This window comes from Mangifera indica, unplaced genomic scaffold (assembly GCF_011075055.1).
Source record: "Mangifera indica cultivar Alphonso unplaced genomic scaffold, CATAS_Mindica_2.1 Un_0019, whole genome shotgun sequence".
Lineage (NCBI taxonomy): Eukaryota > Viridiplantae > Streptophyta > Magnoliopsida > Sapindales > Anacardiaceae > Mangifera > Mangifera indica.
This window is the reverse complement of record NW_025401111.1, coordinates 248,558-263,228: the sequence shown is the minus strand read 5'-3', so window position 1 is coordinate 263,228 and position 14,671 is coordinate 248,558. Positions and strand designations below refer to the sequence as shown.

General features: G+C 31.7%; 2 protein-coding genes across 2 annotated transcripts; both read right to left on the bottom strand.

The window, feature by feature from the left end:
* Positions 1-2,209: 2,209 nt before the first annotated feature.
* On the bottom strand, positions 2,210-2,778 carry LOC123205917. Its single transcript, XM_044622986.1, has 2 exons — positions 2,406-2,778; positions 2,210-2,331 (listed from the first exon to the last, which is right to left on the bottom strand). The coding sequence occupies exons 1-2, from the start codon at positions 2,776-2,778 to the stop codon at positions 2,210-2,212; spliced, it is 495 nt and encodes a 164-aa protein (XP_044478921.1).
* Positions 2,779-9,440: 6,662 nt separating this feature from the next.
* Positions 9,441-11,168, bottom strand: LOC123205911 (berberine bridge enzyme-like 15). The gene has a single exon (XM_044622982.1). It carries the CDS (start codon positions 11,163-11,165, stop codon positions 9,561-9,563), a length of 1,605 nt encoding a protein of 534 aa, XP_044478917.1. The 5' UTR covers positions 11,166-11,168; the 3' UTR covers positions 9,441-9,560.
* Positions 11,169-14,671: the final 3,503 nt, after the last annotated feature.

The window sequence follows — 14,671 nt, the reverse complement described above, 5'->3', positions numbered from 1 at the left end:
TCTCATCTGGAGAAAGTCTTTTAAAAGCTCTGCATACACAGAAAAGATGCAGAAGAATAATCAAATGGTGGGACAAGGGAGCTGGGGAAATTAAAAAAAAAAAGGAAAAAGTTGGCTTTAACGCCAAGCTATATTTGCTATCACTCTTTGGTTTTTTTGAATGATGGGCCCATCCTAAATCATAACAACACCAACCCTTTCCTCACCAAATGTGTTAGTTTAGTTTATAAAAGATGGGCCCACATTATATTAAAATCAACAAGCTAATAATATATGGGAAAATGGCAGAAGCATATCCTTTAATACCAATTCCCTTTAGTTTATACAAAGGTGAGTCCACCCTAAATCCTTCCAAAGATTTATGGCAGAAGCATCAGGGATTCTCTGAAGGAAAATATTGCAGAGAATAAAATATATATAATATAATATAATATATTATTTATATTATATTATTAATTAGAATATTAATAATTATATTATATAATTATATATTATAATATATAATATTATAATTTATTATATATATTCTTAATAATATTAATATATTATATATGTATATATTATTATATATATATATATTATAATTATAATATATAATAATAAATAATATTAGTATAATAAAAATTATATATATTATAATATTATATATTATATATTTATAAAATTATATATTATATATAATGTTTAATTGACCAAGGGTTGGCGGCATCGCCAACCCTTGGCGTGATGTCGCCAACCCTTGGTCTATTATATATATAATATATAATATATAATTTTATATATATATATATAATATAATTACATATATATTATATTATTAATATATATAATTAAAATATTATAATTATATATTATAATATATTTTATATAATATTATAATATGTTACATTATAATATAATATTATAATATAACATATTAAATTATATAATATTTTAATATGATATGATAATATATTATATTATATTTTATATAAGTCTTTGGGTTATTTCATTTATAAATTTTCGGCTAAACGCCAAGGGTTATTTAAGTTATAAAGAAAGGGTTAAATTGTCACTTTTCAATGTTTTACAGGTCAAATTGAAATTTTGAAAAATTCATTGGGTAAAATATGAATTAAATTCGGTCGTTCGAATTTGACCGACCGAATCAGCTTTCGAATTGTCCAGAAGCCATGTATTTTGGCTTTAAGAAATTCGGTCAACCGAATTTTGCTATATAATTTTAATTAGTTTGTTTAACCATGCTTAATTTTGGGTTACAAGTACTGGACGCCACTATCTCTCCCCATGTATACATATCTCTTAACCATGATTACTTTTGTCACATATTAATTAATTTTACAAATAAGTTTGTATTTCATTTTATTATTATTTTGAAGTAGAATATTAAAGTGGAAAAATTATAAATAAACCTGTATCTCATAGATTGATAGATGATTGACAATGGTTTTGATTTGCAAAACCAAAAAAACCAGTAGAAAATAAGAAAGCAACATCCCTTGTTAGAAGCTCAATTTTATTAAACATGCAATACATTAAAATCTATTCAACTATTTTGATCAATTGTCAGCACATACATGTAAGAGTTTGAACAAAACAAAAATAATCAAATGCAATGCAATACATTAAAACTTGTACAAAACCAAATAGATAAATTACATAAAAGTAAACATGCAATACATTAAAATCTATTGCCATCGCGTACATGTACAAAACCCCATCTCAGATTCAACATGATAACTTATTCGGCCGTATGGCTTGCATCGTGAGTGTGACGACCTCGGGTTCGTGTGAAACTGGGTGTACGAGACGAGGTAACCATAGGCACTGGAGCTGGACTCAGACATTTCAAACGAGTATGACCAGGTTGATGACATCAGCTGCAGTATTGTTGTCGAACTTCCTCTCCCTGTGAAGGTCTTCTTGAATGATTGGAAGGGCGACCGGACCTTCGTTGCTCTATCACTGGAGGATAAATCGCAGACATATTTGATGGCACCCAAGTTGACTGATCCCCTAGTGGATTAATATCTTCTTCGTACACCCTACATAAATATTCAGTAGAGTAGTACGTACTGACCCAGCCGACACAGTCCGATAGGTTGTTATACCTTGCTATAGCTGCAACGTGTGCACACGAAATTTGGGAATGTTGAAATTTTTCGCGATCACATGTTCGATATAGAAGATTCACGATGAACACTTGCTGTCATGAATCATGAACTTCATATTGTTGCATGTTGATTGGTTTAACAACCATGTTGGCAGATTTGAACACATGTCGAGCAAGCTTGTCTTCAGCCCATGGTGTTAACGGGTGAGATCTCTCACCTAAAAAAAAAAAACAACTAAAATAAATGCGATGAAAAAACAAAAACATTAGAATAAATTTTAGTTATACGCACCAGCCATGTTTCGTCTATTGAAAAACCAATGTTGCAACGTGCTTCGAAGAAACTCTACCAATATAGTGATAGGCAAAGCGCAAGCAGTCCGTGTCAAAGCATTGAAAGACTCAGCAATATTGGTCGTCATAATATTATACCGCCATCCTCCAAAGTGGGCACGTGCCCATCTGTCATACCCAATGTCAGTCAAATAAGCTGCTGCGGCGGGATTGACTCTAGCAATTCTACTCATAGCAGCTTGAAAGTTCGTGAGACGATATGCCTTAGCAGCCCTCCAAAATAGACCTTCAATATGTTTAGTTTTTTTGAATTGCGAACGCATGTTACCCTTTATGTGGTAATTACAAAACCCATGACGAGCGTGAGGCATTACGTTGGCGACCGATGTAATTATTGAATGATGCCAATCAGAAATAATGGCCAAATCCGACAAATCACCAATGCACATGCGAAGGTATGTTAAAAACGGCTTCTATGTATCTATTCCCTCTTTGTGCCCAATACCGAATGCAAGTGGGTAAATTTGATTATTACCGTCCTTGGCAACAGCAATGAAAAGAGACCCAAGATACTTTCCTTTTAAGTGTGAAGCATCAATGCATATAACCGGGCGACAGAATTGTTGGAACCCTCGTATAGAACACCCCATACATATGAAAAAAAACTTGAACCTATTTTTCGGATCGACATCAATACGTGTCATAGTTCCTGGGTTCTTAAGCTCCAAATTATGACAGTACTCATGTGATATACCGAAAGACTCTTCCTGAGATCCTCGTAATGCATTTATTGCATATGTTTTAGTACGCCATGCTTGCGTGTAGGATATGTCAATTCGGTATCTATCTGCCATGTCTGAAATAATTTCCTTTGGTCGATAAATACGATCAACCACGAACATGGACTTAATGATTCGGCACCCGCTTGTCTGTGATGTGGCAATATTTGATCCCGCGGACAAGTGTGGGTCTCATCCATATGTCGTAAGACCCAATAGTCTCCGTCTTGCTCTCTCGTCGCTTGTGCTTGCCATTTACATTGTGGGTGTACGCACTTAATCTCATACCGTATGTTATCGGAGTGACTAACCTTCCACTGAATTCCTGTCTCTAAGGCATACGTTCGAAAGAGTGCTCTCAATTCAGCCTTCGAGTTATAAAAACCCATTACTTGCAAACGGTTGCCCCTTTGTGTTGCCCGGTTAGTAATTCCTAGATTGTCAACATCAACAACAGGCTCAAGAACCCATTGAAATGGATTTGGATTATGGATGTGACTTGGATATGCTCTAATATTCATAAAGCCATGACGTCTTGTGCTACATTCAGCCTCATTGTAGCAAGCATGACTTTGACTTCTGCCAGCGTCTTGGCTCGGAACACCATATATGTCGTCATCAAACCCCGAGAATTCTTCGTCTTCATCATCATCCTCCTCCTCCTCCTCTTCATTACCCTCTACATCATAATCCTCATCCATGTTCTCATCATTATCATCATCAACACCATAATTCCCTCCAAACTCTTGAAAACTTTATGGATGTGCCAACTCATCTGTCGGTTGATTTGCCCTTTCTTCATCATGAACATCTTCGCCTTGTTGATTGGCCCTTCTGTCAAGTTGACTCTCGGTAACAAAAAGTTTTGTGTAACCTTGTGAACTTCTTGCTACAACCATCAAAAACTCCACATCATCATCGTTTACAATCTCCATTGGACCTATATCACCTATTGTAAATACACGCACAGTTGACTGTTTTTGATCGAGTCTTAGATGAGAGATGATTCTTGTAATGAATCCATCAAAATCAACATTTGGGTCAATACAAATCTCTCTCTCATTCCCACCAACATATCTTGGGACATTATCATCACCTTCAACCTATTAGCCTCCATATCGAATCTTAAATGCAACTTTTTCCATCCTAACTAAAAATAAACCTAAAAAACATAAAAACTCCAAATTACACTATGCTTCCATTTTTTCAAATTAAGCCCCAAATGCAATACCAATGGAATCAAACTTCATATATAGGTATTTAACTATCATATCATCAACTGATGTACAAAAATGTATCAAGGCAAAACATGAGAAAAATGACAGTGGCAATTTCATAATATATTATCTAACTCTCTGTCAATACAAGGAAAAGAACACATCATGCAATAGAAGAAAACAAGAAAAAAACAAGCATAAAAAATAAAGAAATTGCATGCAAGAGAAGAAAACATGAAAAATTAAATAAATTCAGTAGGGCACATCTGGTGGCAATTTCGTAATATATAACTCTCTATCAATACAAGGAAAAGAACACATCATGCAATAGAAGAAAATAGGAAAAAACAAGCATAAAAAGTAAAGAAATTGCGTGCAATAGAAGAAAATAGGGAAAAATTAAATAAATTCAGTGGGGCACATCTGGTTGGTGTTAACGCCAAGGCTTGGCGGAAACGCCAGGGGTTGGCGTTCACGCCAACCTGTTCATCACTAAATTGGAATTTTTTTCAGCTGTATTTTGGTTTTTTATAGTCATCACAACAACATTAAATAATAATAACAACTTTAAGCAGACGAAACAATATGAAATAATAGCATTAAACAATCTAATAACATGAAATCATAATAGAGTTAAATTTTACATAAACATGAACATATCATACTTATTTAATTTTCAGTTATTTATAAAGAAAACAAATAACATACGGGGTTAAGTCAACACTAACCTGAACGTGGATGATTTTGCTATGAATTTTTTGCAGCAATTGTTAATTCTTTTAATAAATTTAGCAATTTTCGTCTCTCCCTCCCTTATGTCCAATTTGAATCTTTTATAATGGATTCTCACGGGTTTATTGTTCAATCACAAGTCAGCTTACTTCCATTAATACTAATATTTTATTTTATTGTCATGCTGCTGGGATTCCTTTCTCAATTGAGGAAGCAGAGAGAAAGTTATAGAGATTCTCTGCATGGGTTACTTCAGGAGCATCAATCATTTAATTATATTATAATATAATTATAATATTCTAATTAAAATATAATATAAATATAATAATATTTTATATTATATTATTTATTATAATATAAATATTATAATATATAATATTATTATATATATAATATACTATAATATAGTAATATAATATATAATATATTATAATTATATAATTAAATTATAATATTATATATAATATAATATATATAATTATATAATTATATTATATATATAATTATATATTTTTACCAAGGGTTGGCAGCATCGCCAACCCTTGGTCAATTATATATTATATATATATAATATATAATATATAATTACATATATATTATATTATATAATATTATTTATTATTATATATTATAATATATAAATATATATAATTATATCATATAATTATTAGTATTCTAATTAATAATATAATATAATATATTATATATATTTTATTCTCTACAATATTTTCCTGCAGAGAATCCTGATGCTTCTGCTATAAATCAGTCTTTGGATTTAGGGTGGGCCTACCATTCAAAAAAACCAAAGAGTTATAGCAAATATAGGTTGGCGTTAACGCCAACTTTTCCTTTTTTTTTTTTCATTTCCCCAGCTCCCTTGTCCCACCATTTGTCCCCAGCTCCCTTTTTTTTTTTTTTTTACCAAGGGTTGGCGATGCCGCCAACCCTTGGTTTATATATTATATATAAAAAATATATAATTATATATTATAATATATTATATATATTAATATAATATATAATAATATATTAATATATATTAATACATATTATATATATTATAATATATAATATTATATTTAATATATTAATATTAGATTATAATATTATAATATATTTATATATTATATATTATAATATATATAATATATAATATTATATTATAATAATATTTAAATTCTGGGGTTGGCGTTACATCAACCCATAAAATCCAGCAGCTTTCACCTTTTTAATTTGTTAAATTAAATTTTAATTAATTTGACTTGGTTGGATTAATTTGAAATTTGATCCAAATTTAAATTAATGCAATGAAAAACAGAAGAAAATGATACTGAAAATTATATATTTTTGGAAGAGTATCATTTTCTTATGGAAGAGTTACATAAAAATTAAAATTTTAATTTAAAAAAATAAAAAGGTTACCTTCTAAATGAAAAAAAAAATAATTCAAAATTGGCGCCAGCCAACCCTCTTTTTTTTAAAATATTATTATAATATATAATATAATATTATATATTATAATATTAATAAATATATAATTATATATATTATATTATATATAATATTATATAATTATAATATACTATATATAATATTAATATATTATTATATTATAATATTATAGTATATAATATTATATAAATATAATAATATTATATATTATAATATTAATGTTAATGTTAATATTATAATATTTTATATATATATATATATATATATATATATATATATAAAATATAATAAGGGTTGGCACGCCAACCCTTATATGTATGTATCTTCAAGGGTTGTCCTGAAAACTCAGCGGCACAACTTTCACCTTTTTTTTTTTTCAGTTAAAGCAAATTTTTTTTTCCAATTTTAATCCTTAAATTTCAATTGTTTTTCTTTTTCCAATTAAATATTGCTACATGGTCTTCTCTGATCATCATTTTCTGCATGTATGTACAGTGGATATGGTTGAGTTTTTTTATGAGTTACTCTTTTTTTTTTAATCCTTACTTTGAAGAATTTTTAATCTGAAGAATTCTTAATCTGAAGAATTCAGTATTTTCCTTCTTGCTTTTGTTTTTTAAGATGAGGAAGAAGAGATAGTGATTCTTTTATCACTTTGAAAGAAGAGGAAGAAGAAAGAAAAAAGTTACAGAGAAGAAGAGAGAGAATTTGTGCATAAAAAATTGAAAAGGGGTATTTTAGGGAAGATGATTACTGTTGTGATATATTTGTGAAAACTTTAGGATAGATGATAATTTTGTATACACAAAATAAAATAATGATAAAAATTTTAATTTTCCTTTTTTCTTTCATGTGCTTGCAATAATAAATGGTTCCCACCACTTTTCTTGACTTCATTTGCTGGAAAGTCACTTGGATTTGTAACATGGATAACGTGTTATAAAATAATACATGGGCAGAGAAAGATGAAAGAAGGAATAATTTTGAAGTTTTTTTAAAATGGAAAAATGCATTTATGAGAAGAGGAGAACTAAAAAAGAAAAGGTTGTACGTATAGTACAAAGGAAGACAGGAAGGGCATTTATAATGCGCAAGTTTTGACTTTTCCACGCGCCCTCAATTTTAAATGCATTTTCACTGCATTCATTGACTTGATTAAATGGAAAGCCACTTGGATACGTAACTATATATATATATATATATATATGGATCATTACTGTGAAAAGACAGCTCTTATTAATTACTCACTTAATCAAGTGTCTCTGTTCATGTGCATTTCCCAGATATTTTGTGGTTAGTTCATATGAGCTTAATTCCAATTTTAAATCGAAGTCCATTGCCTGTTACCAAACCAAACATTCAAGACTAATAATAAGACAAGATTAATAATTAATTTAATACATGTTCAAGAAGACTTTTCAACATGGGCTTGTCGGCCGTCTTGGCTGCCTCTGCCATCGTAGCTATGGTTTATTTATTTTTTTTATTATTAAAAAAAGTTTAAACATTCTTATTTGTCAACCAATGGACCATACCAAATGGGTTAGCCGGTTTAGCACTGGTAGATTCTCTTATTTATCACTATCTTAAATGCACACATTTGATCTCCAATTGGATCCTGTAATAGTGCTTCACCAAACTCTTGTTCGATTGGAGGGAAAATTGGAAATATGAAGCTTTCGTAATTAAAGCTCAAGATTATATGTAAATTTGGTTTTTGGGCATTTCCCACAAACTGATTTCAAAGTCCCCCACTCAAAGAAAATTAGTGCACCACTGCTATTTTCAAAGTGATTAAATAGTTCAATTTAGGTTTGGTAGAATTTGCATCAATCAGTTTGGGGGTGTTTTTCCACACTAATTCAAAGCCAAAATTGTGCTGGGGCTCACATCAAGTCAATCAGGACCAGTGTTGTCATCATACGCGAGTACGAGTCAATGAATACAATGTCTTGCATAAACTGTTTGTTCGTGTTAGGAGATCATATTCATCTTATATTAATTCAAATTTTAAGTTAAAAATCTTCAACTTTATCCTTAATTAAATTATATTTATATAAAAAAATTTTAATCTTAACCCAATTTAAAATATGTTCAGATTAACCAGATAAAACTATAATTGATTCAAAATTGTCTATTTTAATTTAGGGTTAACAAAACATTATACATAACATTTTCGCTTATTTACAAACAATTTAAAAAATTATAGTTCAAGACTTTAAATCAAGTTAATAATCTTAGTAATCAAATCTTATTTTTACTATCAAAAATTAAAATAAATTTTTAAATAAAACAAGAATAATACGAATAATTACAACTATATATAGATACAATTATATGTAATATATAAAGATTTTAACTATTGTTAATATTTATTCTTCAACTTTCTTTCATTTGCCCCTAACAAAGTCTACTATAGTAATAATTTTTTAAACATTGGGATCAATTCAGATAATTTGAGTTATTTTGCATCAACCCCAACATGCTCGAATCCAGCCCTATTACTCGAATTAAATTTCTTATCAATAAAAGTCAAATTTAACTTAATTTTTTTTATATTATATCCTATCAGATTTTTATATCATATCATATCAAATTAACAAATTATATTGAAAATTTAACCTAATCTTTCATTTCAAATGCATTAATCCTGTTGGTTTAAGGGATTCTTTCTCATCGTGATACTATCTAATGTCAATTGTGAAGAACTCACCTCCAAAACCTACTCAGTAGAGTTTTTAGCTTGTGTGAGACTCACGGTACCTTTCCCAAACAAAGACTTGAGACACCCTGCTATAAAAACTACTAAACTGAATGAATTTAAATGTCCAAATCTTACGAGAAACACTTGGCTCCAGAAAGCGAAAATGACTACAATTTTTATTCTATTTAACTAACCAAACTGCCCGCCTGCTTCAAAAGTAATGCAAACAACTCATAAAATACACAAACTCATTCATCTGTTAAGCCTTTTCAGTGGTAGAATCGAAGAGGAGGAATACTCTGTTCATGCCTGAAGAAATTTTCGGGATCAAATTTGGTCTTTACTTTCACTAATCTGTTGAAATTATCCTTGAAATACTTCTCGCCCCAGATCTTCGCCTGACTGTAGCTCGTGTATCGCTTCTTGTTGATACCCAGGTCAAGATCTCTGTAATTCACATACGCTTCTCTGGGAGACTGAGAAACATAAGGCGTCATGTATTTGTAAAGCTTCCTCATCCAATCTATATGCTTTCCGTCGCTCTTTTCTCCATCCACCCAATACGTCCCGTACTGGATTTTGAACAAAACCCCCTTTCTATGAGGAAAAGGAGTTGCAGATTCTGAAATCCTGCTCATCATTCCACCGTACGGATTCCATATTGAAAACGGATTATCTTCCTGTAAAAACCTTCTCCATATCCCCTCAAGTGCAGTTTCAGGAATCGGCTCTTTTACAAAATCTGATTTCGCTTTGAAATACGACTTGGGAGAAAAAGGCTTCCCCTGAAGAAGAAATTCAGCAGTTATGTTGATCGGAATCCCGGCGATGAAAAGCACAGAATTGATCCAGCTTGTTTCAATACAATCTTTTCGCGTTAAACCCAATTCTGGGAAGCTCTTCTTCATCACCTTCAGGAGACTTTCAGCGTCGCCGAGAAACAGGGCGTTGTATGAATTTGTCACTGTTGTGGTGCCGTTTTGGCCTGTGCTTGTTTTAATGAAAACTCTAATAAAGAGATTCTCATCAAGTTTATTTGCAACTTGTTGCCATTTGTATAGTATTTTAGTGGCGCCTTGCTCCAGTGACTTGGTGACAGTAAATACTGTGACGGTTGCTGGTACAGGAACCAGTTTTATCTTCCAGGCGAGAATTACTCCGAAGCTTGCTCCTCCGCCGCCTCTTATGGCCCAAAAGAGGTCTTCTCCCATGGCTGCTCGGTCCAGAATTCTGCCATTGGCGTTGACCATACGGGCGTCAAGAACATTGTCAACTCCAAGGCCGTATTTTCTCATCATGGAACCGTAAGCTCCGCCTGTAATGTGCCCACCAATGCCTAAACTTGTGCAAAGGCCGGCAGGAAAGCCGTGAACTTGGCTTTTCTCTGCAATTCTGTAGTAGACTTCACCGACTGTGGCACCCGCCTGAACCCAGGCGTTGTTTTGTTGAATATCAACGTCGACGGATCGAAGCCTGGCGAGGTCGACGATTATAAAAGGCGTTTCGATTTCAGAGACATAGGAGAGACCCTCATAGTCATGGCCTCCGCTGCGGACTCTCAGATGAAATCCGAGCATTTTGGAGCAAATAACGGCTGCCTGGACTTGGGGTTCATTCAAAGGCGTGAAAATAAACTGAGGCTTGGGCTTTGAAGACTCCAAATATCTGAGGTTTTGGGCAGTGGAATTTAGGATTGAAAAAAAAGATGAAGAATTATGTGGGGTGTAAAAACTAGAGGAAGGATAAGAAATCCTTGAATTGAACGAGAGGCATTGTTTGAAACTTTGTAAGCTTGCAGTTGGAGTTGAATTTACCCATGAAATTAACAACAAAAATACTGAAACTAGAACGATTAAATTGCTTGAAATCTTCATGATTTTCTCTGAGTACAGGAATTTGGAGTTCAGAGTTAGTGTTATATATAGGCTATGAAATGGACGATCCTGACGTCTAAATGAGGTAATCCTGATGTCAAATATGAGTTAGGCTTTTTGTTGTGGTAATTTCTGCAATATGCAGCAATGACTTGACCTTCTAAGATTGACTACCTACCACATTGATTGGTTGTTCTTATTTTGTCCGATAACTTTATTCAAGAACCTTGGAAGCATTCAATAATGTTATTTAAAGGCCAAATGACCATGTCCCATCCAAGGTTTAATGTTAATTTTAAAAAATTTAAATATCTACCCGTCTGTTAAATTTTGTTGTTACTATTAGAGGTAAAATTGTTATTTATTAAAATATTTAAAAAAACTAAAAATTTATCACATTCTCTCCCCCCACAAGTTTAAAAATTTAACAATTTTTTTCACCTAAAATTTGAAAAATAAACATTTTTCCCTAGGGTTTTTCCAGCCATGTTGTTGTTGGCCAGAGACGACGACACCCTTCTCCTCTCTCTCTCCCAACTTCTTTGCTATGGAAGACCACCAATATTAGCTAGAATGGTGGCCCGAAGGTCGACATTTTGCACTGATCTTCGTTGGGCATTTCTTGGAATCTTCATAGGCTCTTTGAGACAAAGATCAATGCAAAACATCGATCTTCAACATCCTTAGTCTTCATCTTTGTCTTAATGTTGAAGATATTTGTTTCGCACCAATCTTCATCGCTTTTCGTAACAAAGAGCCGACAAAGATTCTAGGAAACGTCGGTCTTTAGGCCACCATTCCAGTTAGTACTGGTGGTCTTCCATGGTAGAGAAGCCGAGAGGGAAAGAGGAGAAGGTTGTCACTGTCTCTAGCCACTGATAGCGTGGTTGGGAAAATCCTAAAGAAAAATATTGATTTTTCAAACTTTGGGTGTGGAAAAATTTGTTATATTTTTAAAATTGGGAGGGGAAAATGTGATAAGGTTTTAGCCTTTTTAAATATTTTGATAAATGACAATTTTCACCTTAATATTAATAGTAAAATTTAATAAACAGACGGGTATTTAGAGTTTTAATAGTTTACAGGTAAGAAGTTGAGTTTATGTCAAACTTTGGATGGGAAATAGTCATTTCACCGTGTTTAAATAAATAGCTTAAATAGTTTGGAAGGGTAGATTTGATGACAAAAGATATAAAATCTTCAAATAAATGGATATGAATTTAAGACATTTTAACAACATATCAATATCAAACTTTTAATTTATTAGTATAATTGTTGTAAAGTTAGTTATTGGATTCCAAATTTTACTTATTAAAATTAGTCAATTTAACCTAAAGTAATATATTAACTTAAATAAGATTTTCTCGTTTAAAAATACATGAACTAATGTCACAATAATATATTTGCCTTGGTAATGATAACATGGCGCAACATCTTACTCTAATTTAGAAAACTTGCTGGAAAAAATTGGGACGGCTTTGAATTGAATTATTGCCAAGTCATCAAATTAATTTAGTCATTCTTGGCTGCTTTGTTTTATTTGTGACCTTTTAACTGTTGGAGAGAGGTAGAATATGAATTTCAAAGTCCTTAATTATATTAAGTTTGAATTTAATATAGGTAGATTTACATTTACCAATCGTGAGCCTAGAGTTTTGACGTGGAGTAACAATCCTGATGTCGCCCTTAAGCTAGGTTAAGCCTACATGTATTGTATTCATTAGGTTAAGGTTCTTTAGTTATGTCCTATCATAAATTCATTAGGAGAACGACTTAACTCAAAAGCCAATTTGTATAAAAATAACCTAATATTCTTTTTTCATTGTCAAATATGAATAACTCTTATCAACTTGGCTTTTGTCCTTCCCTTTTACTATGACCCTTCCTCTTAAAGAGTCATATAAAGATTGTCAATATAACAAGAGGAACACATCTCATGTCTTAATTATCAATCCTAGGATTGGATTTGAATTGAGTAAAGTTCAAATTCTAGTTCAACTCGTTTTATATAGAACCAAACTCGAGCTTATTAAGCTCATTTCAAAAGTGTTTAAGTTCGACTCAAGTTAGAGCTTAAATCAAGTTTTAAACTACGTTCAGTGTTAAAACAATGTCATTTTATATCAAATTTTTAAACTCACAAACTTAATGAACTGGATACCTTAAAAGTCTGAGCTTGAAAATATTGAATTGTCAGAATCGAGCTTGAACATGAGCTCTATTAAGCTAAATTTGTTTCAAACTTATTCGAATCCAGATTCGAATTCAACCCTAATCAACCTCTACCTAAATGTTTCAGAAAACCACACTAACACACAATAAGGTCTATGCACACCCTTGCGCATATAATTCTTACAAATGTTTGCCAAACAATTGTCAAAGTTTTTTACTTGTGGCACAACTCAATGGTTTAAGGGATGCCAATTATCTTAGGCACAATTTCATTGTCATGTTGATCTTTTGCGACATCTTGGAAAATGTTGTATGGCATATGAGACTTTTCCCTTCCATGTGGTGTTGTTGTCAATGTCAACATCTGGACTTTCGACATGTTTTCCTTCCTTGCCCTCATGTCACTCATTCACTCATTACACTCTCACCTTTCAACTGTCCACTCACAATACTTCTAATACACGTTTAATAGATTGCAACAGTTATATGAACATAACTTCAATATTAAGATAGTATTCGAAGAAGCATAAGAGTCCGTTTCAGTCTTCAAATTGATAGATTTATCTTCAACAATACATTTAACCATCTAATAAACATAAAGAATAAAATAGTGCTACCATTTTCTATAAAAAATTGCATAAGTCTTGAGATGGGTTGGAAATCCTGGCCTTGCTTCAACACATTTTTCAAACTACTTTGAAAATTGCAAGCCAAATACAATATTTCTTGCCAGTTATTGTGCCGCCCTCAAGTTTTGCGTTTACTTTTTCTTCCACCACTTTATTAAATAAGAGCACTGTTACATATAGACCCTTGTGAGTACACAATTAACTATATAGATGATGTGTCATCATGTGATTAAGTGTTACTTTATCTCTAATTCAAAATCAACCCATCCATGTGTCAAATGTCTTCAATGTCTACCAGACTCTTTTACAGAACAAACATGCTGGTCCCAATCCCATCATTCTGTTGGCAGTCTGACAAGCAATGAAGAACTTAAATAGGAAATGCAGAGAAGCTGTAATTATTTTCCAAGTCTTACAAAAACTTGCAATTCACACCATTTGTCGACGTCAAACTACCTATTTCACATCACATGTTCAGTAGAGCCCAAAAGCAGTACGAAGGAAAAACTAGGGCTGTATTCAAACTGAACTTATTTGAATTCGGTTTAAACAAGCCTGAAACGAGCTCAAACCTAAAAGTTTAACATTTTTTAGCAACAACTTTGAAGTGTTTAGCTTATCAAGCTTGTGAGCTAAAATTTTGATACAAAATGATATCATTTTAATTAATATGTATTAAAATAACGTTATTTTAATAATGAATTA